Source organism: Chaetodon trifascialis, chromosome 7, assembly GCF_039877785.1.
Source record: "Chaetodon trifascialis isolate fChaTrf1 chromosome 7, fChaTrf1.hap1, whole genome shotgun sequence".
Classification (NCBI taxonomy): Eukaryota; Metazoa; Chordata; class Actinopteri; order Chaetodontiformes; family Chaetodontidae; genus Chaetodon; species Chaetodon trifascialis.
Genome location: NC_092062.1, coordinates 17,757,472 through 17,783,426, shown reverse-complemented (window position 1 = coordinate 17,783,426; position 25,955 = coordinate 17,757,472). Strand labels below are relative to the sequence as shown.

The window sequence follows — 25,955 nt, the reverse complement described above, 5'->3', positions numbered from 1 at the left end:
GAAGATATTTTATAATAAAATTATTTAATAATAAAATTCATGAAGGCTGAATTCCATTTAGCTGCTTCAGTCTGGGTCCTGGCATTGTGCAGGCTGGCTCACTGTCACACTGTCACTGCTCACTGGGATAGAACAGAGCTGTTGTTAATGTTATTAATAACGCCTGAGCTTTTCCTGCAATGACAAAACAAGATGTCGACTGTAAAAAAAAAATGTCCATAACCACTGAGCCATCAGGATGCGCTGATCACACCTGCTTTAAAAACAGTAAGATGCAGGAGGTAAGAAGTGAACTGAGCTCCCTGCTGGCTTCCTCTCCTGCTGACAAACTTCCTGGATTAGACTTAAACGAACAGCACCTGAGTCCTCTGGAGGCAATAACACACACACACATACGCACACGCACACACACACACACACACACACACACACACACACACACACACACACACACACACACAATGGCTCAAACAGAGGCACAGACACACAAACCCAAACATTTCTGATGACTTGCTAAATAGATATTTACTGTTAGCTTTGTTCTTCCCCCTCAGTCTGCAACTCTGGGAGTCCCCTGGAAGTGGACAGACAGGCAAATACACAGATACACACACATACACGCACACACACACACACACACACACACACACACAACATATTTACAGCACCAGGGGAAATCCCCTGTAGCTGGGGACTGCGTGTTTCACTGTGGCCCCTCGCATGGAGCATCCGCTGAAGGAAGAGTGTGTGGGGGGTTGGCCTAAATGTCAAAGGTAAAAGGTGCTGAAGCAGAGAAGTGGAAACATGCAATAGACCCACTCACACAGGCTGATCTCAACGTAGAGGAGGGGGAACCCCAACTCTCTCTCTTTGTCTGTCTCCCAAACGCAATACCGACAAAAATATCACACTTAATGCTTCTTTCCACAGGACTGAAAAAAAAAAAAAAACTTTTGCAAAGATGCTAAAGTAATCAAAATCACTATTCGCTGTAACTGTAAACTGTTAATTAAAGCTTTAAATAATCAGATCTGTGTTATTTCATGATGCTGTGGCTGAGACCTGATTAGGATTTTTGATACATTACGACTGCTTGGAATGGACCATGTTCACATTATTTTGATAGTCAAGCTGTGTGACACATTTTGAAAGGTCACTAATTTTAATATATGTAAACACACATAGTGACCTAACAGTCACTTTCAGAGCTATCTTTTTACCAAACATTAAGGTTTTATATCATAATCAGTGAAAAAAAATCCTAGTATGTCTGAAAACATTAGCATGTCTAAAACTCCATGTCTGCAACAGCTTAGTGTAAACTCTTTATATCATTAAACCCCAAATTACCAAAACATTTGAATATATACTGATTACTGTGATATCAGAAAGTGGTGGCCAGTAGTGTATGTACCTCTGATGAACTGTCAATTTGGTCAATCCATTAGTTTCAGCTGTCTTTAATTAATTATGGACACCTTTCTGGTACAAAACAACCTGATAAAATAGATTCAATACGAGAAACATCACTATAGGATTATTTCAGTTTTTTGTTTTTTGTTTAATCACTTTTCATTAACGGGGCACAAAGAGGAGGAACTCGATGTGCCGTGGGCGCTGGTTGGGGTCGGAAACTATTCATGGACGCACTGGGAAGAGAGTTGTTTACAAACAGTGTCAGAAACAAACCGAAAGCATTGCCAAAAATTAGCAAATGTAGGTCGTCGTTAGTTTTCTCAGGAGTATGGACGCTCACAAGACCAGTCTTTAGCGAATATAAATTTTACTCTTGAATGGTATTTTCAGCGGTAAGTGTCGCCATATGTCCTTTACGTTTCGTTTACCTGACTGACGGTCGTCAGTAGACCGGTGATACGAGCTTTTCCGGCTAAATCAGAGTCGGCTAATAATGTCTAAAGTTAGCAAACTGCATACGAAGCTGTTAGCTTCATTGCTAAGCTAACAGATCATACCATGCTAGTCCGTTCAGTTAGCTAACTTACTGAACGAGCTAAATGAAGCAGTGTGTGTGTGTGTGTGTGTGTGTGTGTGTGTGTGTGTGTGTGTGTGTGTGTGTGTGTGTGTGTGTGTGTGTGTTTTAGCAGTTTCATTTCAGGCGTTAGAGGACAATGAAAGAGATGTGACCAGCTGCCCCCCCAACTAGACTCTAACATTAAAGTGTAATACGTTTACAAGAACCCCAGAATGGCTGGTCTTTGTTTCAGCCTCTAATAACCATTAATACAAAACTCACTGACCATGCAGCAGGTCTATCATAAAGCACTGCTATGAGCATTGATATGACACAGTGTTATAAGGAGCTGCAACAGAAGCTCATTATTAGCATTCTTTTCATTACTGATTGTTGTTGATTGTTGATCTGTTTACTATTTTTCTGATTAATTGTTAGTCAGAAAATACTCAAATATGACCCAGAGCTCAAGGTGATGCTCGTTTTATCCAAAACCCAAAGGTTTTTAAGTCACACGAACATTTAAGAAGTCGGAAACAGAGAGTCTATTTTTTTTTGATCAATGACAACATTAGATTATCTAAGTAATTCATTAACTTCCTGTTCGCTAACTGATTGATTGAGTAATCATTTCAGCATAGATGTTATACTGTCAGCAAGCATTTCTTCAGCTACTCTTCTCACTAAAAGGATGGTGGCAAGAAAAAAATAAATGCTTTTTAGTCTTATGAAGTTGCCAATTTTAGATGTGTGGGTAGACTCGCATGTGTCACAGAGTTTATTCATTTGATTTATGTATTTATTAAAATCATACTCTGCTGGTATTTACAGTGTCTGTGGGGGCAGTGAGATAAAGCTGAGCAGGTGCTGTGTCCAAGTTACACAGAGGTGTTGGCTGTGGGCAGTCAGCAGGACACATGGCAGAGGAAGGCAACAAGCTGACACTGCGGCGCCTGGAGGCACCGATCCACAAGTTCATTAAAGTGGCTCTACCCACGGACCTGGAGAGGCTGCAGAAACACCACAATAACATACTGAAGGTGACGACTAAAATCTGGCCCGGCACACGATCGCACCCTCTTGCTTCCAGTCCACAGATGGATAACAGATAGTTTTTCCTTTATTTTTGCAGTACCAGCATAGTCAGCAATGGGACCGCCTTCATCAGGAGCAAATCAACGCCAGCAGAACGGTTCAGGTATAAGTCTGTAAACTTCACATCTGTAACTTACCAGCCTTTCTGTCAACACAGCGGCATTTGCTATATTATTCAAGTCTGAGCCCTGCCTGGTATGTGAATGTGAGAATTGTTTGGATGATGATGTGACTCAGTGCCTCTCGAAATTCCCAGACAAGCATGACCCTGCAATTGTCTAGAATATTTCTTGTCTCAAATTGTCTGGGCATTGAGGCCCTCAGATTTGAAGAAACATGGCATTTCCTGATTGGTGGCGATCAAGATTTTCCAGTTTGAAAGTGAAATCCAGGAGCAGGCCAGTGATATGGTTGGTTTATCCGGTTAAGTATATGAGTGAAGGAGAGGACTGTCCTCTTCTTGAGCTGATGCATGACCCAAGAACCGGAACCCTGCCACAGCACAATGAGCTAAGCCTTCCTCAGCAGATGGAGTTGGTCACTCATCATCTAGATAATTTATTAGAATTTGTTTTCTGTCATGTGACCTATTTTCTATTCACTTTGATACATATACAAACACATACAGTGCGTACAGAGGCTGGATTGTGGACTAAATTAACTCCCTGTCTTAAAAATCAGGGCAAGAAAAGAGCTGTTACCAAACCTCAAACAGACTGCCTCTTGTGTGTGTGTGTGTGTGTGTGTGTGTGTGTGTGTGTGTGTGTGTGTGTGTGTGTGTGTGTGTGTGTGTGTGTGTGTGTGTGTGTGTGTAAGTACTTGTTCACATGGTGGGTGTGAAATGCCTCAGGGGATGTTGTTGCCTGGAAGCCACCATGTCTCTGAAGGTGAAATAACTCCAAACAGGCACACACGTATCCTCTCACCATTACCCTGCAAACCTTAGGGACACATGCAGAGTGCTTTCCCGTGTCTTCATGGTGTTAATCCAGAGCAGGGGTTGGTCTTCTCTGCTTCGAGATGTGTGTTTATGTGTGTGTGTGTGTGTGTGTGTTTGTATGTGTGCTTATGTTCCATAGCATAGAAAGGTATATAGCGGAGGTGGGTAGTGAGTGAGTTACGTTTGCCTCGATAGATTCACTTCAGTGACTTTTTTCAGTAAATTGTGCTTGTCAGAGTAGTCTAAATGCAACACACAGAAGGAGTATACTGCTAGCATCAAAAATGTACATTTTCGGTAAGATGATTTGGCCACGTCATGACACTATCACCTGTTACAGATGAACCTGTTTACCTGTGGAATGTTCCAAACTGGTGTTTTTGGACCATTCCACATCTTTAGTTGCTCCTGTCCCAACCTGTTTGAAACATGTTGCTGCATCAAAGTCAGTATAAGCATATATTTACAAAAATCAGTGAGGTAAAACCTTAAATATATTGTCTTTGTACTGTTTTCAGTTGAGTATATTTCAAAAAAGGGTAGCAAGTAATGACATTCTGTTTTATTTCTTTTTTGACACAGCTTCCCTTTTTCTTTTTAACTGGAGTTGGAAATACTTTTTGACAGAACAGACACAGTCTGTTAAGCACATGCACACAATTTGCTGATGTATTTTTCAGATAATAATAAGGGAAGCAACAAGCAAAGAATGTACTTTGACTGCTTTGCTTTTGCTTAAGAAAGACCATCTGTGGCTGAAATAATTCCAGTCATATCCACATCCTCACTTTTCAGCTCATTTTTTTCTGTAAATACTAGTTATTTTGATGACTATTTTGCAAAGTAACAGCACTTCTCCTCGAGTACAGTTTTTGGCTACTCCACCCCTTTAAGATAGATAGATGGTTTGTCTTTCTGCTGGTTTGTCTTCATTTCTTTTTATCCATCTGTCCTTTGTCCCCCCTCACAGAAACTCTGACTGCAGTCTCTTCCCCTACTATATGATTGACATTTACTCCCACTAGCCTAGCGCCTAGCTTACCCCCAAGAGAAAAGCACAGTCATTACACCTTTACCGCAGCAGCTACAGCAAACACTGTGACACAGGGAAGCAGAGTCAGTGCAGTTTTATCATGAATGTCTGCTATTAAGTTTGTGTTTGGTTGTTCTGTCTGTGTGTTTGAGCTCGGTTAATTTGCAGGCTGACAGGTGCCTGACCCAACTGTCTCTGTGTTAATCAGTGTGTTTTTCAGTTTTATGCACACAAGGGCAAGTGTATACGTGTATGTTTATTCATGTTGTGTAATTAGCAGAATGTGTTATCGGCAGTGCGTCGACCCCCTGAGCCCGGGTCGTGCTGCGGCCTGGAGGGCTGATGGCTGGGATGTAATCCTCCTGTCACCCTCAGGGCAGGGTTGAATGAGGGGGGCTTGTGTTCCCCAGACTCATATCTGAACCTTTTTAAGCCCACGTCGCAACGCACACACACATTTCCCAATACTAGAACAGTTTACGGGGATGCTGAATCTGTCAGTATGAGCACTTTTTTCCAACAGGCAGATGAGGCTGTGAATTTTGTGCCCTGTGTTGAAATGTTACCAGACACATGACAGTAAAGATTGTAAGGATCACACTTTATATGAAGGTACACATATTCACTATTAACCAGTTGCTTATTAGCATGCAAACTAGTAGCATATTGGCTCTTAATTAGTAATTATAAAGCAATTATTCTTGGGATTAGGGTTATTAGGTTAGGGTTCGGATAATAAGATCATAATTCATATACAACAACGTCCTTACTTACTATTGATAAGCAGCAGCAGGTTATTGAGGGAAAACAGTATATATATGCAGTACAAGGCATTAAAAAGTGCTTTAAAATGGCTAATGAAGAGCCAAGTGTTACCATTGATAGTATTGAAATGGCTTCTCTCATGTTATCTGTATCTTGCATGTTTTTGCTGTGACAGCAAGATTTAACTCGCCTCTCTTCTGTGTCCTTGCAGCAGTTGCGAGCTAACATCAGAGAGATGGAGAAGCTGTGCAGTCGGGTCCGCGCCGAAGACGCTGCCGCTCTGGAAGCGCTTGTCAAGCCAGTCAGAGACAGGGCGTCAGCTGCCGCGCAAGACTTCCTGCTTTTGCATTCTAACTTGGTCTCTCAGCCACCGCCAGCTGCCACTCAGCCATCCAGCTGTGTGTCCAGCAGGTCTCACGATGACAACATGGACGAGGAGCCGGTGTCTGGCAGCCAAATGCAGCTCCAGCTCCCAGAAATCCCTGCTGATCAGAGTGCAGCTGAGTCCTGGGACAACCTGGAAGAGGTGAGCATGTCTTTTGAACAGTATCTTCACATACAGTCTGGATATCCTTTTTTTTTTCCTGAGTAAACTTTCTTTGTGATGTGTAAATTCAAGTTGGACAACATATTTTTGGTATGCGAGGCGAGGCTGTAGTTAAAGTGACTGTTTCTTCCTCCTGCATCAACAGTACCTGAGCCCTGAAACTGAAGCAGCTAAATGTAATTCAGCATCATTCGTTTCAGTATTCAGAATTTGTACTTTTCCTGCTGCAACATGTCAAAATGTTTTCCCTGAAAAAAGGCCTATGTTGAATCAGAATGAATGCGCCGAACACAAAGTGCAAGAAAGTAGTTTCCATCCTTGGTCTGTTCTAAACGTTGCTATGGTTACATGCATTATTCATCGCTATTGCAAGATAATCTAATGCAATTGACCCCTCTTACCTGTTCCTACAGACGCACTTATTTCGAGCTGCTCTACTGTAACGCATACAACGCGCATTAATATTCACTCTCATTAGTTAATGCGATTGTCAGCCCCGGACGATGACAGTTTGTAGCTGCAGATTCGTGTGATAAGCATCACAGTGAAATGAAGACGGTCATTTTTTTCAGGATCTGAAGGAGCTGAGTGGTTTGGTGACGGAGTTCTCTCTGCTCGTCCATGTGAGTACGAACACTCACATTCACACAGATGGGTCTCTCCGTCTTCATGTGTGCACAGCCACCCCTGCGAATGAAAACAATGTGACAGAGGCAGGCCGCCTGTAGCGTTTCCAGGAAGCGGCGTGTGTTTGACCATGTCTGCTTGTGTTGCCTGGCAAGGCTCCTCTGAGAGGAGGTTACACACATCAGCTCAGGACTACCGCTGGTGCCACAGAGGCCCCGTCACCAATGCCAGAGGAGAGATTGAGGAGTAGACGAGGGCGAGAGGGAGGATTTTGGGGGAGGACGGCGGGTTGTCCACAGGGGGAGAGGCGGAGGAACGAGGGACACATCGGAGCAGGTGGAGAACAGACGGCTCAGATTATCACTCTGTCCTCAGGGATGGAGAGAGAGAGAGAAGCGGGGAGGCCGGGTGAAGGAGAGATTAACAGTGAAAAAGAGAGAGAGTAAAGATGGGGTGAAAAAAAACAGATAGAGACTTGAGGTGGGGGGCAGAAAGAGCATAGACATGTTGTTGTGGTGTCTCAAGGGTGCAAGACGCCGTTAGGGGAGTAATATTCCAGCGCTCAGCCACAGTGGAAATAGTGAGTGAGTGTGAGTGTGTGGTTGAGACTGTTTCTGTACAGTACGTGCGTCATGCTAGCAGCTGTTCCGCTGTTTGTCTGTGCTCTTATCTGTATGTTTTTGCTTTATGTGTCTTCCAGGCTTATTGACAATCATACGCATATATTGTGGTGATTCTACTTTCTACTCTGGTTAAAAACTGACAGACAGCATTTTAATTATTATCAAGTATTTCTGACATTATTCATTTACACTGCAACATGTCAAGGGCAGGCGCAAATGTCCATCACAAGTTACCAGAGTCTAATGTGTAGAAACGTTGGTTGGAAAAGGTGAATTTATTTGACATTTCATTGAAGATCGCCATCATAGCTTTAAAACAGATGCTGTTGCATTATAATCTAAAGTAAAAGCAATAAAGCATCTTTTTTAACCTAATAAATGACTATGAGTTTAGCAAAACTGGAATAAATACGTTTTTTGGAGATGCACAAATAAGTTAATGAAAAGATTATTTTGGCACCGGCTTTCATCTTCCATGATAATGAAATCTCAAGTTTTTAAGCCTTTCATATTTTTCGGAGGCCATGAGGTGAGATTATATATAAAACATTGGATAAATGGAGTAAAAACCTTTTTTTCCCCCACAAGGTTCATTTAAGGTTCATTTAATGGAGCTTTCAATCAAGTCACACGCAGGTGTCAAAATGTCCCTTTTTTGAGGCAGCAGCTCCTGAGTGGACCTCATATGTGGGCCAAAACCCAGTAACACTCAAATTTATCAACAGAAACTTAATCAGCAATCATTTTGATAATTGAACAATCATTTTTGCCATTTTCTTACTTGATTTATTATTATTATTATTATTATTGTTGTTGTTGTTGTTGTTGTTGTTATTGTAGCCCCACTTACATCATTTCTTAAGCAAGCATGCTGAACGTTTGATGGTTCCAGCATCTCTAATGCGATTTTCTGCTTTTCTCTGTTTTAATTCATTGTTCTGTAAACTGAATATTTGGGGGTTTTGGACTGTTGGTTGAATAAAACAGAACATTTGAAGACTTTTGGGTTGTGGGAAATTATGATCCGGGGTTTTTTTTCACTATTTTCTGATATTTTATCGGCTGAATGATTTAGCAAGAAAATAATCAGCAGGTTAATTGATAAGGAGAGTAATGATTAGTGGCAGCCCTGTTGTCACTGTTTCCCCAGTCATGTGGCTGTAACATGTGGATCGTGGTGAAAGGGAGAAAAGAACAGGGTTTGTGTCAGAGAAGCTGTAAAAACGGACAGAGCTGAACACGTAAAATAAGTGGAGAGCCCAGAGTGAGGAGGTGAGAGAGGGAGAAGCGATTCTGAGGAAAGGGGAGGAAGAAGAGGAGAAGAAGAGTGTTCTGGTTGTTGTTTGGTCACTGTGTCCATCCAGCTCTCACATGGAGAGAGACAGCTGCCACTCTGAATATTTCATGAGACCTACACAATACCACGCGCACACACACACACACACACACACACACACACACACACACACACACACACACACACACCCTTCCTGTGTTAACTTGTGGCCGTGGAGCAGAATTTGATTGAAAAAAAAAAAAAAAACCAAGCATAATGCACGACAGGTGGTTGCTGTGTCACGTGTGTGTGTGTGTGTGTGTGTGTATATGTAGGTGAATGTGCGATCCTGAGTGTGTGTGTTAATAGGTGTTTGTGTGTGTCTAACCCCTGTGCATCAGTCCCAGCAGGAGAAGATTGACAGCATAGAGGACAACGTCAACACAGCCGCTGCCAACGTGGAGGAGGGGACCAAGAGCCTGGGGAAGGTGTGTATGTGTGTGTGTCCTGATGATCTGATGTGTGTGTGTGTAGTGTTTGGGAGATGGGGGAGATCGATGGCACTTTGCCTCCCAGCCATTCCACAGCGTTTGTCCCTATTGATCCACTCGAATACGGAGGAAAGCTGCAATTAAGGAAATAGAGGGAGGAGAGGGATGGAGACGAGTGGAGGGGAGGAAGAGTGATAGAGAGGTAGGGTGAGACAAGAGAGAGTATATGTGTGTGTGTGTGTGTGTGTGTGTGTGTGTGTGTGTGTGTGTAGCATTAAGGGGAGGTTTGAATGACTGTTTAATAGTATTTCAAGAGCAGCATTCGGGTCTCCATTATCAATTCAATACACTCTTACACACTGAGTGTAACTCAGAAGGACAGCTCAGTGCCCTTCACACATATTACACACTTGAAATGTTGAACTTTGTGTCTGTAATACCCAGAATGAATCACCTATCTTTGTCAACACACACACACACACACACAGCCACACACACACACACACACACACACACACACACACACACACACACACACATACACACACGCACACAAGTGTAAGCTGTTTTCTGCCAAGGATTGTTTCTCAAAAATTACATTTTCTAACTTTAATCTCAGTGTCTTGTTTGCGATTAGAGGAAAGGAAAGACATGTTCACGCTTTAGAAACATAATGAGGTGTGAAGTAATTAGACTGTAATTACAGACCCTGACATGGAGTTGTGATTCTTGTATGCAGAGGAAAGCCAGTAAATGCTAAGCGCTGGACAGTATTCATCGAAATTATAAAAAATATACAAAGGTGAGCCAAGTCACTTCAGCTAGTTTCATTCTGTTGAAAGGAGTGAGACTTCACACAATGTTTCAGTAATCGCACACTAAGAAGAAGCCATTTGTCCTCCTTTCATGGGATTCCTGAACATACACAGCGAGTTTCATGAAGAAGGATTGCTCAAAGGCATCTTGAGCTATGAGCGGATATGTGAGAGGCCATGGGCTGGCAACAGGCATTTCTGTCCGCTGCGTTTTGATGTACTCGTTTTTAGTGCCCCCTATAGGTCAGACTCAAAAGGCTTCGGCCTGAAGATCTGTAGATTTATGATGACTGGACAAGATATGGCTAATTTCCTGCTGAACCCCACCTCTTTTTGGGTTGATGGCGGCCATGTTTTTCAACCAATCTCTCATCCCGCCGTGCTCTCTACCCATTCCGGCGTTGAGTCTAAATCCAAGAAATTCTGTTCAGATTAGTGCTTTTCAATAAATTAAAGTTACAGTGCCACCATCTGGCCGATTGGGCTCATATTTCTTGGGAAGCACTTTCGAGTTTTTGGCCTGAGTTGAATGTTTCTAGCTAGTTGCAGCTTACGGCATTTTCAGCCGCAGCATAAGACAACAATGAACAATAATTAACCAGCACGAACACAATCGAGAAAAACCCGAACATTTTCTCACTGACTTCTAGTCGTGTCTAATCATGCAGCGCTGATGCTGCCACAAGCCAAGTACAAGTGAGGTGAGTTCCATTTCCTCTGTGCTGCTCAGAGCAATGAGAAGTGACTTAACTGTTCACAGCAAAGTCTGTGGATTATCCGGAGTAACACGTTGTCTCTGCAAAGAGAGACTACTGTAATACAAGTGGAAGAAAATATTACCAATAATCAGATTATGTGGCAGAGTGGGTTGGTAATTAATTGTAGAGTCGGCGGGTCGATCCCCAGTTTCCCCGGCCCACGTGAGAAGGACACTGACCTACATCGCTCCCAATATTTGTGTATGCTTTGGAAAAAAAAAACACTTACTTTGGATAAAACCAAATAAATGTAATCTAATTTAATAATTTCAGACTGATTTATGATAATCTGGCAAATTAAACCAAAACTGTCTGCATGGCTCGATACCAGTAACGATAAGAGATAAAACTCATTTTTTCATGCAATTCCACAAACAATTTATCAACCTGAACTTCAGTCTTAACATTTCTAAAATAAATGTCTCAAATAATGAAATATTGTTTTTAACTCTTTCATTTGAATTTAATTTGCCCCAAACAAACAAAGGCTGAACTCTCTGCACGGCTGCTGCCAGACGGAGTGGGCTGCACATTGGACGAAGGGGGTGTGCAGAGATAAAGCAGATGAGAGGGATGTCAGATGTTTGAACGTGTTTGAAAGCTTGTAATCTGTCATCAGGTCAAACAGCATTACACACACACAACACACACATTTCCTCCATCCTCTACAACCTGTGCCTAGAGTCCTTTTAACTCTGCTCAGATGAAATTAAAATTCCCTCGACTGCCACAGGGGTGGGGACACGCAATGCCAGCTTTTGAACTCGATTAATTTAATGGTGAAGTGTTAATCAAATGTGTGTTCCTGTGCGCGCGCATGTGTGTGTGTGTCATTAATTGTCATCAGCAAAGAGCACCTTCCACTCTGATGATAACAGCCGTAATAACACACAGGCCACATCTCTCTGATTTACCCTAAACGAAGATAATGAAAAGGCTTTGATGCAGCTATGGAAGTGTCGATTTACGTTTGCAGGCTTGTTTGTGTCCCCCGTCCACGGGTCGATGTGTGATCATGAAAGGATCGACACATCCGAACTCTATCACAGACTGTCTAGAAGCCACAAAGTCTTAATGCCTCCAAAGGTGTGTGTCTGTGTCTGTGTGTGTCTGTGTGTGTGTGTGTGTGTGTGTGTGTGTGTGTGTGTGTGTGTGTGTGTGTGTGTGTGTGTGTGTGTGTGTGTGTGTGTGTGTGTGTGTGTGTGTGTGTGTGTTAAACTACAACATATCTCTTCCTCCTGTCCTTGTCTAGGCGGTGGGCTACAAGTTGGCGGTGTTGCCGGTTGCTGGGGCGCTGCTGGGCGGTGTATTAGGAGGTCCACTTGGCCTGCTGGCTGGGTTCAAAGCTGCAGGGGTGGCTGCTGCTCTGGGAGGGGGCGCCCTGGGGTTTGCAGGGGGCAACCTGGTCCAGAAACACCGCAAAACCCGAGTGGATCTCCAGATGAAACAACTGACAGCACCACCGGCACCAGAACCACCAGCTGAACCACAGTCGAGCAAGGACAAATGACCCAACAGTTCCGGTTCGTCCTCTGACCCCAGGTGCTGGCTAATCACTGAAGCGTCAGTGTTCACTGACCAATCAGAGAGAAGTACAAAGTACACCCCTGGCAGTGCAGACATTGCCTTGAAGAGACTGAACATATAAGCTTCGCTGTTACCAAGCACTGCTGTGAAGCAATTACATAACAACAGCCTTACTTTGATGCTTGAGTCCGAATGGTGTTTCCGTGAGGCCGTTAAATTTTATACACACAAATGATCTTTTTATTCTGAACACAACTAACAGTGATTTACACTACAGCTTTTATGTAGTGTGCGGTCGGATCAGACTGATATGGCTGGCAGCACATCTTGTATGACAAATCTATTGCACCAAATAATTTAAGTCCACACGACGACCCAAACATCCTGTCAAATGCTAACACTGTCGAGCACTGCTGGGTGCCTCCAGCTAGTGTCTTTTTTTGTTGTAGTTCTTTTTTAGCAGGGTTTTGAAGTTAACTATTGATAATGTCTCCATGTTCATTTTTGTGGAAAATAATGTCTTAACATGAACTGGCGAGACAAGAGTGATACATGGAGAAAAGGTTGCTTTGCCGAACATCACTGTGGTCCTACATTTATGTAATAATGTAAACGAAAGTCATCCTGCTTCTATGTTTCTATAAATTATACTGTATATAAATAGACTTGTTTTTGCAAAGTGTGAGCGCAAACTTGCACATAAAAAGCGCCTAAGTGCCACTGTCCACATCACTTCAGGGACTGAAGTGGAAGAACCTGCCATGTATTGATTACACTGCTGCTGGTTTTCTGCCAAATAAAGTGTTTCTTTTCAACGGTAATGTCGCTCGTTGGGTGAACTGATCGGTAAATGACACCAGTGAAGTTCAGAGAGGCTGACATACAAAGCATCAGACAACACAATATCCTGTAAAATGGTCTTTAATTTACTTTTCCATTTTTTTTAACTCTTCCTCCCCTCTGAGATGACTGGTTTTAGAAATGGCATCACACTCCCCCCTGCTGCTCTCCTGTATGTGGGCTGATATGTCACTATGCAGGCATCTGTTGGCTTCTATGGAGGGGCAGGATGCACAGGACAAACTTTAGCAATGGGCCCCCCATACTCTTAATCTGACTTCTGCTTTTGGATTCATTCACACTCATTGGATCTCAGGGATTTAGACGTGTTGCACCAAAACCTCAAAGACATATAAAGTGATGAAACCAGTTTTAAGAGAGCTTGTATAAAGTGGCAGACTGTAAATTTCCACCGTTCCATCACATGGGTTTTCCCCCCCGTCTCTGCTTTTCAAAACACAGGGAAGGACGCAGTCTTTTCTCCCCCAGCATGATGACACATTCGACAACAGATAACAGCAAAAACAACAGCCATTTCATAAATGTCATGATCATGTTAAAGTACATCGCTTCAAATCACTTTTTCCCTCCTATTTGATTCCCAGGATCACAACTCAGAGGTGTTATGGCAAATACCGTGCCTTTAAAAGGTATCCAGCCCGCTTTGACGTTTATGTTTTACTGTAGTGGAGGTAATCAACAGAAAAAAAAAATCTGATTACAACAGATCGCTCGTGGGATCAAAATGAACTGCATAAGCATTCATGTCCTTCAAGAAAACACTTCATAGAGGCAACTTTGGCAGCGGTTAGAGCCATAGGTCTACTTAAACAGACCTGAAACACATCTGGATACTAATTCTTTGCAATCTACTTCATTCATGTTACGTGCTCACACTATGAGTGAACTGCGATTCTGACTGAAATTGTGATCTGGACTTTGCTAATCCAGGACTTTCCCGTGGTTGTTTTTCAAGCCATCCCTGTGTAGATCTGGCTTTATGTAAAATATATATCTATAGTTGTACACTTTCACCAGGATTTCTCAGCATTTCTACCATCACCAGCCATTCAGGGCCTGCCTCAGAGAAGCCTCTGCACAGCATGATGCTGCTGCCACCACCAGGTTTCATGATGGGGATGGTGTGTTTTTTGTGTTTGGCTTATACTAACACACAGAATTTAGTGTGATAGCCAAAAGCTCATCCACTTTGTCATTACAGTATTTTCTGCTGGTTCTTGACTGAAAAAAATCTTAATTCCATCCACTGTAGTTTAGTGATGCAAAACAGTAAGACATAAAAAAGGTGCAAGAGGGCAATACTTCTTATAGGCACAGTAAGAGACATCATTAATCTATAACCATTTCGTACCAGGAAGAGAAGGGGTGCATCTCAGTAGGCTGGAGTAGCTCTGTCTCTTTATCTTCTGACTCAAGTCATGTTTTGAAATTATGTTACCCCCACCAAGGATTTCAAAATATGTTTCTATTCCTTCAGAACTACAAGTGTGTGGAGAAGATATGGAGATCAGGCTACTTCAAACAGGCGGACTGTCATAACTTGTGCTATACAAATGAATTAGACTAGAGTTGGTCATATTGAGATGCAGCCGTGAGGTCAGTGAGACTAAACAAGCGTCTCCTATCAGACAGGCTGAACTGGATTACCCACAGACAAGAACCGTACAACTGGAGTGAGGGAACTGTTCTGGGGTGGGTTTTTTTCTACAAAAAGCCGGGTGATGAAAAAGAAAGGAATAAAATAAAGAAAACTCTGCATTTAATTTAGACCAACATTGAGACTCCCATGTAGCACAAACATATTTACAAGCTCCAAAAAATAAAAGTAAAAACACTTCTCTTGATGTCCTAATGCCCCTAACCCCTGCCAACACACATTTTCTTCTTTATCCCGCTTCCTTTTGATCCAAAATAAAAATTGTACATGAAAGAGTTATGAAAATATAGGTTATTCCAACATGGTTGTGTCGTGGACTACACTCCTCCTCTGTTCTTCCTCTTCAGTCTCCTCCTCTTCTCCATCTCTCTCTCTTCAGTAAGGGTGTTGGGTGTTGCTGTTCTGTCCCGCTGGCCTGTCCCAACCCTAACCCCCTCCCTGACCCCGGGGCGTGGCATTGAGTCACAGGATCACTGGAAGGCTGTTGAGGTCACAGCTCATCGCGGTCCCGTCTGAGGATGGTGTAGCGAGTCTCGCTGGGCGCCAGCTTCTGGAATGAGCTCTCTGGAGGGCTGCTGGCCGCCTCTCCTCCCGTTTCCTCCTAAGGATACAATTCAAACAGTCAACTTTCTCCTGACATGGCAAGAGCACCTTTCTGTGACTCTGTGGTGCGTGCTGTCTGACCTGTCCGGGTGTGCTGTCCGTGGGGTCAGGACCATGGTGAAACTCTCGGTGTAGCTTTCCGGAATGAAGGTCCAGCACAAATTGTCTCAGCTTGCTAGGGACACTGGAAAACATACACAGAACATCATGCAGGAATATTTTTTGTATTCTTATCCTAAATACCTATTGGCAGATAATCTTTCCCCCATTTTTTTCCTTTGTTTCCCCATATTTTAGAGAGCTCAGTTTCTGCAAACAAAGAGAAAAAGGCCTGACAAGGTAAATGGACTGCATGTATATGTGCTTTTCTACTTTAGTTAACAAAGGGCTTTAAAATTTCCGCCAGCAGGCGCATGCGCACACAGACACACACACACTGAGGGCTCTGGAGCTCCCATGAAAGGCAATGGCCTGTTAGCCAGGAGCAGTTAGGATTTAAATGCAGAATGAGTTGGACTTTCCTAAAAAAACGCAAAAATACGTATAGACTCGTATGAAAGTAATCCCCCTCAATAAGCACTTATGACCCACTAGAAGTGAGTGGTGCTGTATTTATCTAAAAACCCTCCCCTCTGTATTTTCTTATGTTTCTTGTGACGGCCGGCTGCAAAAAACAGGGGTTACGTCTTACACCTGCTGGTCTAAGTCTTACGGAAATGTTACACCAGTCTAGACTTAACCAATATTGTAAGGAAAATGGAGCGTCTCCTTTATCGACTTTATAACGAGAAATAGCAACACTGCTGTTTGTGAATGTGTTTTTTAAATTACCTACTTATTCCTCATATTTGTCAGTCGTGTCTAAACAGAGAGACAAGCAGACACGCTGCCCTGACATTATGTCAAATACCAAAACATCTTTCTTTTTTCAAGGAGAGATGGAGCAGCATATCATACAGGTGGTGTTACACTGTCAGCTGTATTCAGGGAGGATGTTTCCCTGCACAGCTCAGCAACTATTAAATGTATATGTCATAATGCCAAAATATGACAGAAAAAGGCCTTCAACCATTCCTCTAAATTGGTATCTTGTGATAATGATGTGGTATGAACAGAATATTATTTTTGCATTAAGATTATTTAAGGGATTTATTTTTGTGATTTCAGCGACACCTTTAAAGGCATGAAGATTCTTCTGTGGTTTTACGACAGGCCAGGATCACTCTGGCATTTAGTTCATACTAAGAGAAAATTCAAGATCATTGATGAATGCTAGAAATTCTCTTAAATCACTCACTGAGACTCTTAAGAGCTAGTTTGTCAGTACGAGCGGTTCTAGCGCGAAGCCCATTAACTGTGTGTTGGACAAAGGCATTCCTGCATACAAAGTTCTGGACTAAAGACAGACCTGCTTGGACGACAGAGCAGCGCAGAGTTGATATGAGACAAAACGGCTCGTGGCAGCGGCGAGGACATTACTGTCATGAAGCAGCATTAATCCATATCAACGCTGTCCACTGAAGTGTGCTTATTAATGACAGATCATGAGCTGTTGTCATATCGCACATGCGGAGCTGTTTCCTAGTCACAGCTCACCCCGCGTGTCAGAGAAGCAAGTAGACACACAAACACGCAAACACATATATATATATAACATACACTGCGCTAATGTAATTACAAGCTGTGTGCCACATGCAGTGGTGATGTGATGTAATTAGGTTGTGGAGGGCTGGTCAGTCCTCGGGGCTTCTGTCTATCTGATCAGACTCTGATTGGGGACTGGGGGAGGCAGAGTGGTGGGGGACAGAATAAATAAGATTAAATTAGATTAGACTGGATTAGTTTAGCACTTATTGCACGTGCCAAATCATGTCACATTAGCTCCGGTGTCCTGGCCCATTCATAAAGGACGGATTTTAGGAGGTGTGACATTTCTCTGGTGTTGATCGCACAGTGGATTATGGTGTGTGTGTGTGTGTGTGTGTGTGTGTGTGTGTGTGTGTGTGTGCGCGTATGTCATGAAATTAACTTATTTAAGTAGATCTTGTTATGAACAATTTCAATGCTCAAAAATGTCCAAAAGAATGCTGAATATATCAGACTGATTTGACAGGTGGATGATTCATTTGTTAATTACGGTTGTATTTGTGGTGAAGGGGGTTAGGGTTAGGGTAATTTCTAATTTTTTTTTCTACATAAAAACGGTGATGCACACACGGTGGTATCACAGAAGAAGTCAAATGTAGCGCAGTTAATCATTTATCAGACATTGATAATAGCGTGCACCTCATTTTAAGGACTAAAATGCTGCACACATGCACAGTGCATCCTCATGCAAAACTGAATCATTTTATAGAGAAAGTGAAAGGCGGCACTTACGAGAGGTCTTTGAAGTCGGGAAAGACATACATGTGTCTGAATGAGTCTATAGCTATGACGGGACAGTCAGCCGGAGTTTTCTGGATATGGAGCAGAGGGTGGCGGAACTTCTCGCAGTCCGCATGCAGGAAGTTTATAGACCCTGAGGAGGAGACGTCAATGTCATGAGCACCAGTTACCAGGGGTAACTAAAATTCACATCCCTGACAGGTGCAAAATGCCACAAACACACACACTCACCTTTCTCGCTGATGAGCTGACGAGCCACTTCATGTTGGAACTTCTCTAAGCTCTCTGCGTCTTCCTTAATGTGGAACAAGATGAGGAAAGGAATTCCTTCTTCAGTCAGCTCCTGGTGAAAAAAAACCACACACACACACACACACACACACACACACAAAGTGTCAAAGACAGATGGAGTCAGGGCCTTTGCGTGGCTCAGCAGATGGACAACCCACAGACTCCATGAATACCCTCCAGGCTGTTTTTTGTGTGAATATCTACATGTGCATCTTCTGTGCATATCCAGATTTATGCAGCTAATATTAGACACTCACACAAACACAAAAAGCAACAGATTTTTTCAATCAAGCTGACCACAATGGAAAAAAAAACAGATAACAAACCTCTCCATTTTCAAAGGTGATCTCCCTGACCAGAGGCACACACTTGTCCTGGGCCCAAGCGTAGGTCAGGTCAAAGTTGGTGAGTGAGCCGAGGTAGACCATGTCAGGGACGCTCTCCCCGATTGGCTTGTAGATTACATTGTCTCCACTGAAGCGCTCAGACTCAGATGCAGCGCTATAAGGGCAAAGCATTTCCAAAAAGTTTAAGTTCAACAGAATGACACTGACGTTAAGCCTTGAACATCTTCACAACACTACAAACGGGCTTCAGTTGAATAATTATGGGAAATGGATCAAAAGATGGGGTCTCACCCAAAAGCAGCCAAGAATGTGCAGTCATCTCGAAGGATGTTGGCAACTTTTTCATATGTGCGGTAGTTATCGGAGTCCTTTTGTTCAAAGTAGCCTATGATGTTTCTCTTGCTCCTCTGTTGAATAATAAAGCAAAAGTAAAAATGATGCCATTTATTGCACAATGACTGGACATCTGTGATGTTTTACAGACACTGTGTGTTTGTGTTTGCCACTCACATCCACCGTATTAACCTCCTCCATTGAATGTATCTCTTTCACGGGGTCGACCTGCTGCTGGCGGATGAAGTCAGCGATGGCTGTTACCGACCTCTGACCCCTGTACTCCCTCTTCATCATCATCCCATTACGGAATAACTTCAATGTCGGATACTTGGTGATGCGGTACCGCTGGGCTATGTCCGCTACACAGAGGCCGAGGAGAAGATAAGTAAAGAAGGGCAAATCAATTGATGAAGAGGAAGAAGCAGAGTAAAAACACATGGGAACGGGTGGATGAGGAGCGGAGCAGTGACAGAGACGGCGGTTAAACCTGTCTGAAAACACTGGCTTCAGTCAGCTCTGAGCTCTGATCTCCCACATGAAAGCCACCCCCCGCCAAGAGTAAATATTCTCTCTGCACACACTGAATGAGTGTGTGTGTGTGCATGTGGCAGGTGTCAATCTCCCTGCGGGGTGTCTCTAAGCCTCCCGTCTTCACAGGAAGCAGCAGTTTTGTCATTAGTCTTCAAACGGTTTGCAGGTCATCAATAATTCTCTTTAATTTGCTTTATCTCAAAAGGCTGAGGCTGGTGGTTTATGTGTCTGTGCTTTGGTGTGCTGGGCATCTATGTGTACATATGTGCATCAAAAATAGTAAGAGTGTGCATGTGCGTGCGTATGTATTCGTGTGTGTGCCATTTTTGATTTCTGTATATGTGATTACAGTGTTATAGCAGATTAGGGCATTCGATCACCATAAACAACAACCACCCCAAATCCTTATACAAACACAAACATTAAACTGGGATAACAGATTCATCATTTAAATGCATAATATGTAATATATCTGTGTTAAATTGTGGAAAAACAAGAGGATGTGTTACAGATTTTGTTGAGTTGTGTTACAAAATCAGAGAAATCAGTAATTTTATTTGAGATAACGATGTGTTTCATTTGGCCAATGGTGACACAGGAAACATCGCATACTTCAGAGAGGGAGGAAGGAAATCAGCAAGAGTGACTAAATGTAACGTGAATAAAACTTCAGTGTGTCACCTCGTCTGTGTACATCTCTGCTTGAGTCTCATCTTTTGTTTTCATTGTTTTGATTGAGAGACCCCATGCAGTAGTGCATTTAAGTAAACTGAAATATAAAAATGCTAATATTTTCCAGTTTTCAGCTTCAAAATGAGTAAACTTAGTTTGTCTTTGTTTAACATTATAATTTCATAAGTACATTGGTTGCTCATTAAATGAATGAACGATCAGCTCCGGTCATTTGCGATGGGCATTTCTCATTATTTTTTCATGTTTTAAGTTAAATTGTTAGTTAGTTGCATTTGGATGATGTTGTTTGTTATTTTAATTGGTAATGTTAAAGGACACCAAAAAAGCTAAAACTAAAAGCATTAAGGAAGTAAATAAAAAGGTTATTAATACTCACAATGTTGGTCACAGTCAACACGGGCAAACACCACCTGCTTGGTATTTGGGAACTCCTCCCTCACTATGTTAGATGCCTCCTCAAAAATTGGATGGAGCATCTGACTGAACCTGCACCTGTACATTGAGGGGGGTGGGGGGGGGGGGTGAGAGGTCAAAAGGATTTCTGCAACTTGCAAGTAAATTAAATGATTTTTTTTTTAAATCCACAGGACTAAATTTTGCAGTATTTAACTATGCTATCAAATGATTTTTGTCTAGAACAGTTCCATTATCCATCCATTAATTAGACCAGCTCAGAAATATATGGGATTAAACCAGACACACGATGAAAAAATCCTTTAAAAATAAATCAACAAAATCTCTACCGTGGACGACGGCAATCTAATTAAACTTATTGCACCATGTGGCATTCATAGGAAACATCTGCATCATTAGCAAAATTCGATTTAAATATCCTTGACTTATTCCACAGAGGTCCAGTGACTGTAGGAGAGACTTACCAGTCTGCGTAAAAATTCACTAATGCCACCCCAGCATTATCTGCAAGGAAACACACACAGACAGCACATTAATAGATGCCTCTATACATTACTAAATATACCTGTGACTGCATGTTTTGCTAGTCAAATTAATGAATTAAGCAAATGAATCCTGAAACCTTTGTCACTGACAGAAAAAAAAAACAAAAACAAGAAAGCACTTACAGAGCACTTAAGTAACAGAGATTTATGAGTAGTGCCTCATGGCCAAATACATTTGTCTATCATACCACTATGAGGGATATGTCCTTAAATGTTTAACTTTCTTTCCAGGTTATCCAAATATTTTGGTAACCACAACATCTGAATGTTGGATGAATTTGTTGAAAAGAAAATCTGAGAAGGCACCAATGGGCGTGGTCAATATGAAGGTATGTGTTGGCAAGAATCCAACAGAACTTAACTTTGCCTCTCCACGTCACAGCTCACGAGTCATATGAAACTTTGACAGATGTGATCGTGCTTTCTGCACAACTAATTACATAATGGATTATCTAATAAAGGACCAAATTACACTGAAATCTATTAAGTGATTTTTGTGATATTGTGCTAAGGTAACAAAGATGGACAAAATAAGATGCATCTCTTAAAGACAACCTGGATGAGTATGAAAGGAGTGGTTAGACACTTTTGGGAAATATGCTTATTTGCTTCCAGAACCAGAAGAGAAAGACAAACAAGGAAATAAACTGTTCGTCCTGCTTCCAATCTTTGCACCAAGCAAAGCCAACCAGCTGTTGAATGTAGCTTCACACTGAATGAACAGACATGAGAGCGGTATTGATCTTCTCATCTACCTCTCAGCAAGAAAGCAAATTAGTGTATTTCTCAGAATGTCAACCTATTCCTTTAAGAAATTTTTCAAGAGTAAAGTGTGATGCCTTACTTAGGACGTCATCAATGTTGCCTGAGTCCAGACTGGTGATTTCTGCTTGTCCAGGTGTAGAGAGGCCCATCACCTGCAGACACATAAGGGAAGAGATACATCAGCAAAGAAAGCATAAAAACACAGACACGCTGGTTAAGACAGCTACAGTATGCAATGCAGGGGAGAAAAGACTATGAAGATAGTTGATGGATAAGAAAAGGCTTTACTCATTCCAAAAGGGGAAATAAGTCAGGACTGAAAAGATTAAAGACTGAGTGAACCAAGAAGCCTGTCAGCACACTGTTAACCAGCATATCCACAGACTGACGCAAGCAAGCACCAGCTCTCAGTGTCAAGTACTGACCATAGTACTAAACCTCGGCTTTAGCGCTCATAAAATATAACATTAACATTCTATACTTCAAACTGCATGGAACAATTATTACAAGATGTCCTTTTAACCGGAAACTTTCTTAAGCTCCTCCTGTGGGAGATCCGCTGTGTCCCAGGAAACTTGAAAGGTGTAATATCTCCAGTGTTTCCTGGGTCTACCCCAGTCTCTTCTCCCAGCCAGCTGGTTATCATACTGGCCTAAATATACAGTAAACAATGTCACCTTTGGCCTGTCCATGCAAGCATGAAAATTATGCTCTCATGACTTTCTGTATAACCCGATTTTTCCTTGTTGCCTGGTTTCTTGTGTGCATGCAAATGTGGACTGCAGATTCACACAGATTCACATTCACATGGACACAGTGGTGCGCTGAGTGACAATGGAACAGTGGAGCAGCATCCATTCCTTACTGTGTACTGAGTCTACTTATCTCCAAAAGGTGTGCAAACTGCACTGTCATCTTTAAATGAATCAACAACATTGATTATGGGCTTCACCTAGATCATTCAGCTGTTTACTAAATCATGGAGAGAGAGCTGAAGACTTTAAGCTTTGTTTTGGCTATATGTTTATTATTTGCTTGTAATCTTTTGGTTTCTTTCTAATGTGACATAACAAAGACAGGTTTGCAGGGCCAGACCTCCACACCTTGTTTTAGCTCTATGTCAGTGCTGGAGGAAGATCTGGCATCTTTCTGGTATGGAAAAAAATGCTCTGGCTTGCTTACATTTCTTTAAACCAGACACAATTGGCTTGGGCAATGCTTAAGCCCAGGATGCAGCCACAGTGCCCTTGCAAAGTAGTGGTGGAAGAACTTGTTTTGGTGGAATGTTTGCATATCAGGAGGCAAGCCCCGGCATTAAAACGGCTAAATCTCTGCAAAAGAACACTTCAAGTGAAACAGTAAAATAGATAAGTCAACAACGTGATAAAACTTTGACTACTAAAAAAGACATAACATAACTTGATCATCAGTGCCATACACATGAAGCCTGCCTATACTGAACTTGTTAAAACCACAGAGACAATTCAATAGCTGTATGTAGCTCTTTCTGAACGTTATCAAACTGATTATACAGAAACTCGTGTGAAGTCAATGTCAGTGGTGCATGCCTCTGCCAGAGTTAAAAGATGTGTCAAATCAACACTGAATTGCCATTTTGTGTGTAGTCGCTGCTAGCTCAGAGGCTGTGTTGTTAATTCACACAGACAGGGACTTTGAAAACAGTAACACACAGACAGTGAAAGGGGAGGAGAATTCTGACTGAAATAGACTACCGATGACATGCACTTACAGCCTGTGAGTTAAGACCATACCAGAGATAACGGGATTCCAACAAAATTCCAAGAAGCACCTTAGATGGTGCTAAACAGTTTTCAAAGATCCAATAATTCCACATCATGTAATCGAACTTACTGGACACACATTTGAATCATTGTATGACCCTAAATCCACAAAATCACCTCTGTGGTAAATGTAAAAGAGCATATTACCGTTGCTCACATCATACATTAGCATGTGCCTGGGAAAAAGCATTTTATGTTAGGAAAGTAAACTCTTGCAGCCATCCAGGTTTCTGTCGTCTAACTTCCTCTTAACCACTCAAAAAAGAATAAGGTTATAATTATAATGGAATTTGTGTCTTCCAGCTCTGATTGCAATGCTGTATAAAAGAATCCTGTATGAAAGAGATAAGTACAGAGAAAATTTAAGGGCTTCAATGACATTCACTGGAGAGTGGAACAGGGGAAAGAACACTGAAGTTGAAGAAGTGCTGAATGCCAACTGAAAACACAGAAACACAAATAAAAAAGCCAATTGTAGCCCGAACTCTTTTATTTAAAGACCTGTGTTTAACAATGCAGATGTCATAACAGCAGATCAAAGACGAGTGCAAAACTCATTCTTTAACTAAATTATTTCACTTGAGCTGCAAGTGCAAGCCCTTGCTTTTCTACTTTCTACTTCCTACTTAATATCAGCCACTGTCATCAACACTTCTGTAACATCACTATGCTTTAAAACACTGCCCATACAATCTATTTATCTTTTGTGATCTGTGCTGACTCAAGATCCTATTCAAACAGGATATACAACATTGATCCTACTTAAGGGCTGTGAGAAACACAAATATCACTACAGTTTGAAGGAAGAGCATCTATTTTCAAACAGTGAAACAGCCAGAACTTGTAATGCTTCATGCTTTACAAGGTAACCTAACTGAAATTTGGCTCACACACAAGCCACACAAGCCAGAGTTCAACTGTCACTTTCCTTCCCATTGTTTAACAATGTTTTAAATGTTTCCTGATATAAAAGCAGGGTTGCAACTATTACAACTATTATTTCTATAATAAATTAAATCTTTGACTAATTGATTGATAATCGATTCTATGAAATGTCAAAATAGCACAAAAAAGCCCATTACAATTCCACCCAGGGTGACATCTTGAAATTGCTCCCTTTATCCAAACAAAAGCCCAATGCCAAAAGATATTTACAGACAATTATATGTGAAAGGCAACAAAACCTCACATTTAAGAAAATGGCACCAGTGAATGTTTTGTAGTCATGCATGAAAAACAACTTAAACTATGCCACCATTGCTGTGGTACACCAATGAAGCTACTGCTGTGCAGCTCTGAGGGAAGTTTTAAGTTTTCATTTCAGGCCTAAACTCTCACAACAGTAGAACTGCTGCGCTATGTCTAGTTCCGGGTTTTCAGCCAATAAGAATGAGCCACAACAGAGGAATTCACCAACCGGCAAGCATCATCCAGAGACACACAGATACACGAAGAGTCCGACAATAAATTCGTCCATCCGTACAACAGAAAAATATTAAGCTTGATCAAACACAGCAGACCAACCCATTCAATAAACAACATGCTTAAACTAACCATGCTGGCAATTAGCAATCCTCTCCCTCCTGTCAATATGATAGCACCTAATGCTAGCTGGATTCTTCACTCCTCCTCAAAGTTATCAGGAGTCCAACTTTAGCTCATTTTTAGTTTTGGAATGTAACGTTACAGTCTGTTATGCGAGTAACATTCCGATTATATAAGATGAATTGTGGTTAATTATACACCATAGCTAGCTAGTTACTCCACACTACCGGCTAAGTTGACATTGCAGCTGGATAACTTGATTAGTTATGGGAGTCGTTTGGGTGAAACCCAGTCACAAGGCCTCCTCAACGAACCCGCTAAATGACTGCACTTCCAGCAGCGAGTGAACTGGCTTGCTAGTCACCTTAGCCACTTTAAAAGCCACGTCTCATGCCAGCAGTTAGCTAGCAGCTAACTATCCAGTGGCAGGCTAACCTAACGTTAGTTAGCTAACATTAGCTTGTAGCTAAAAAGCGTATTCCAAGGCTGAGATACATATGCTTACCAGCAGTATGACCGTGACGAAGCGGATATCGAGAGATGGAGATATTGCTAACAGTTTCATTGTACAGTATAGTTATTGGAGGTGGTGGTGTTGAGTCTTCCCAGTCTGTCTCGACGCCGCTCTTCTTACTGCAGCAGGAAGCCGACGGCGAACCAATCTCACGGTGACCACGGAAACGTGAGCGACACTTCCTGGTATTTGCT

The 25,955-nt window shown here is 42.0% G+C and overlaps 2 protein-coding genes across 2 annotated transcripts; one reads left to right on the top strand and one right to left on the bottom strand.

The window, feature by feature from the left end:
• The first annotated feature begins 1,629 nt into the window (after positions 1–1,629).
• Positions 1,630–13,285, top strand: stx17 (syntaxin 17). Its single transcript, XM_070966204.1, has 7 exons — positions 1,630–1,808; positions 2,804–3,012; positions 3,105–3,170; positions 6,017–6,331; positions 6,925–6,975; positions 9,280–9,366; positions 12,195–13,285. Exons 2-7 carry the CDS (start codon positions 2,890–2,892, stop codon positions 12,450–12,452), a joined length of 900 nt encoding a protein of 299 aa, XP_070822305.1. The 5' UTR covers positions 1,630–1,808; positions 2,804–2,889; the 3' UTR covers positions 12,453–13,285.
• An 89-nt stretch (positions 13,286–13,374) lies between these two features.
• On the bottom strand, positions 13,375–25,917 carry erp44 (endoplasmic reticulum protein 44). Its single transcript, XM_070966202.1, has 11 exons — positions 25,753–25,917; positions 21,980–22,052; positions 21,055–21,094; positions 20,553–20,668; positions 19,127–19,311; positions 18,908–19,023; positions 18,596–18,770; positions 18,210–18,321; positions 17,970–18,111; positions 15,672–15,774; positions 13,375–15,588 (listed from the first exon to the last, which is right to left on the bottom strand). The coding sequence occupies exons 1-11, from the start codon at positions 25,810–25,812 to the stop codon at positions 15,478–15,480; spliced, it is 1,233 nt and encodes a 410-aa protein (XP_070822303.1). The 5' UTR covers positions 25,813–25,917; the 3' UTR covers positions 13,375–15,477.
• Between the last annotated feature and the right edge of the window lie 38 nt (positions 25,918–25,955).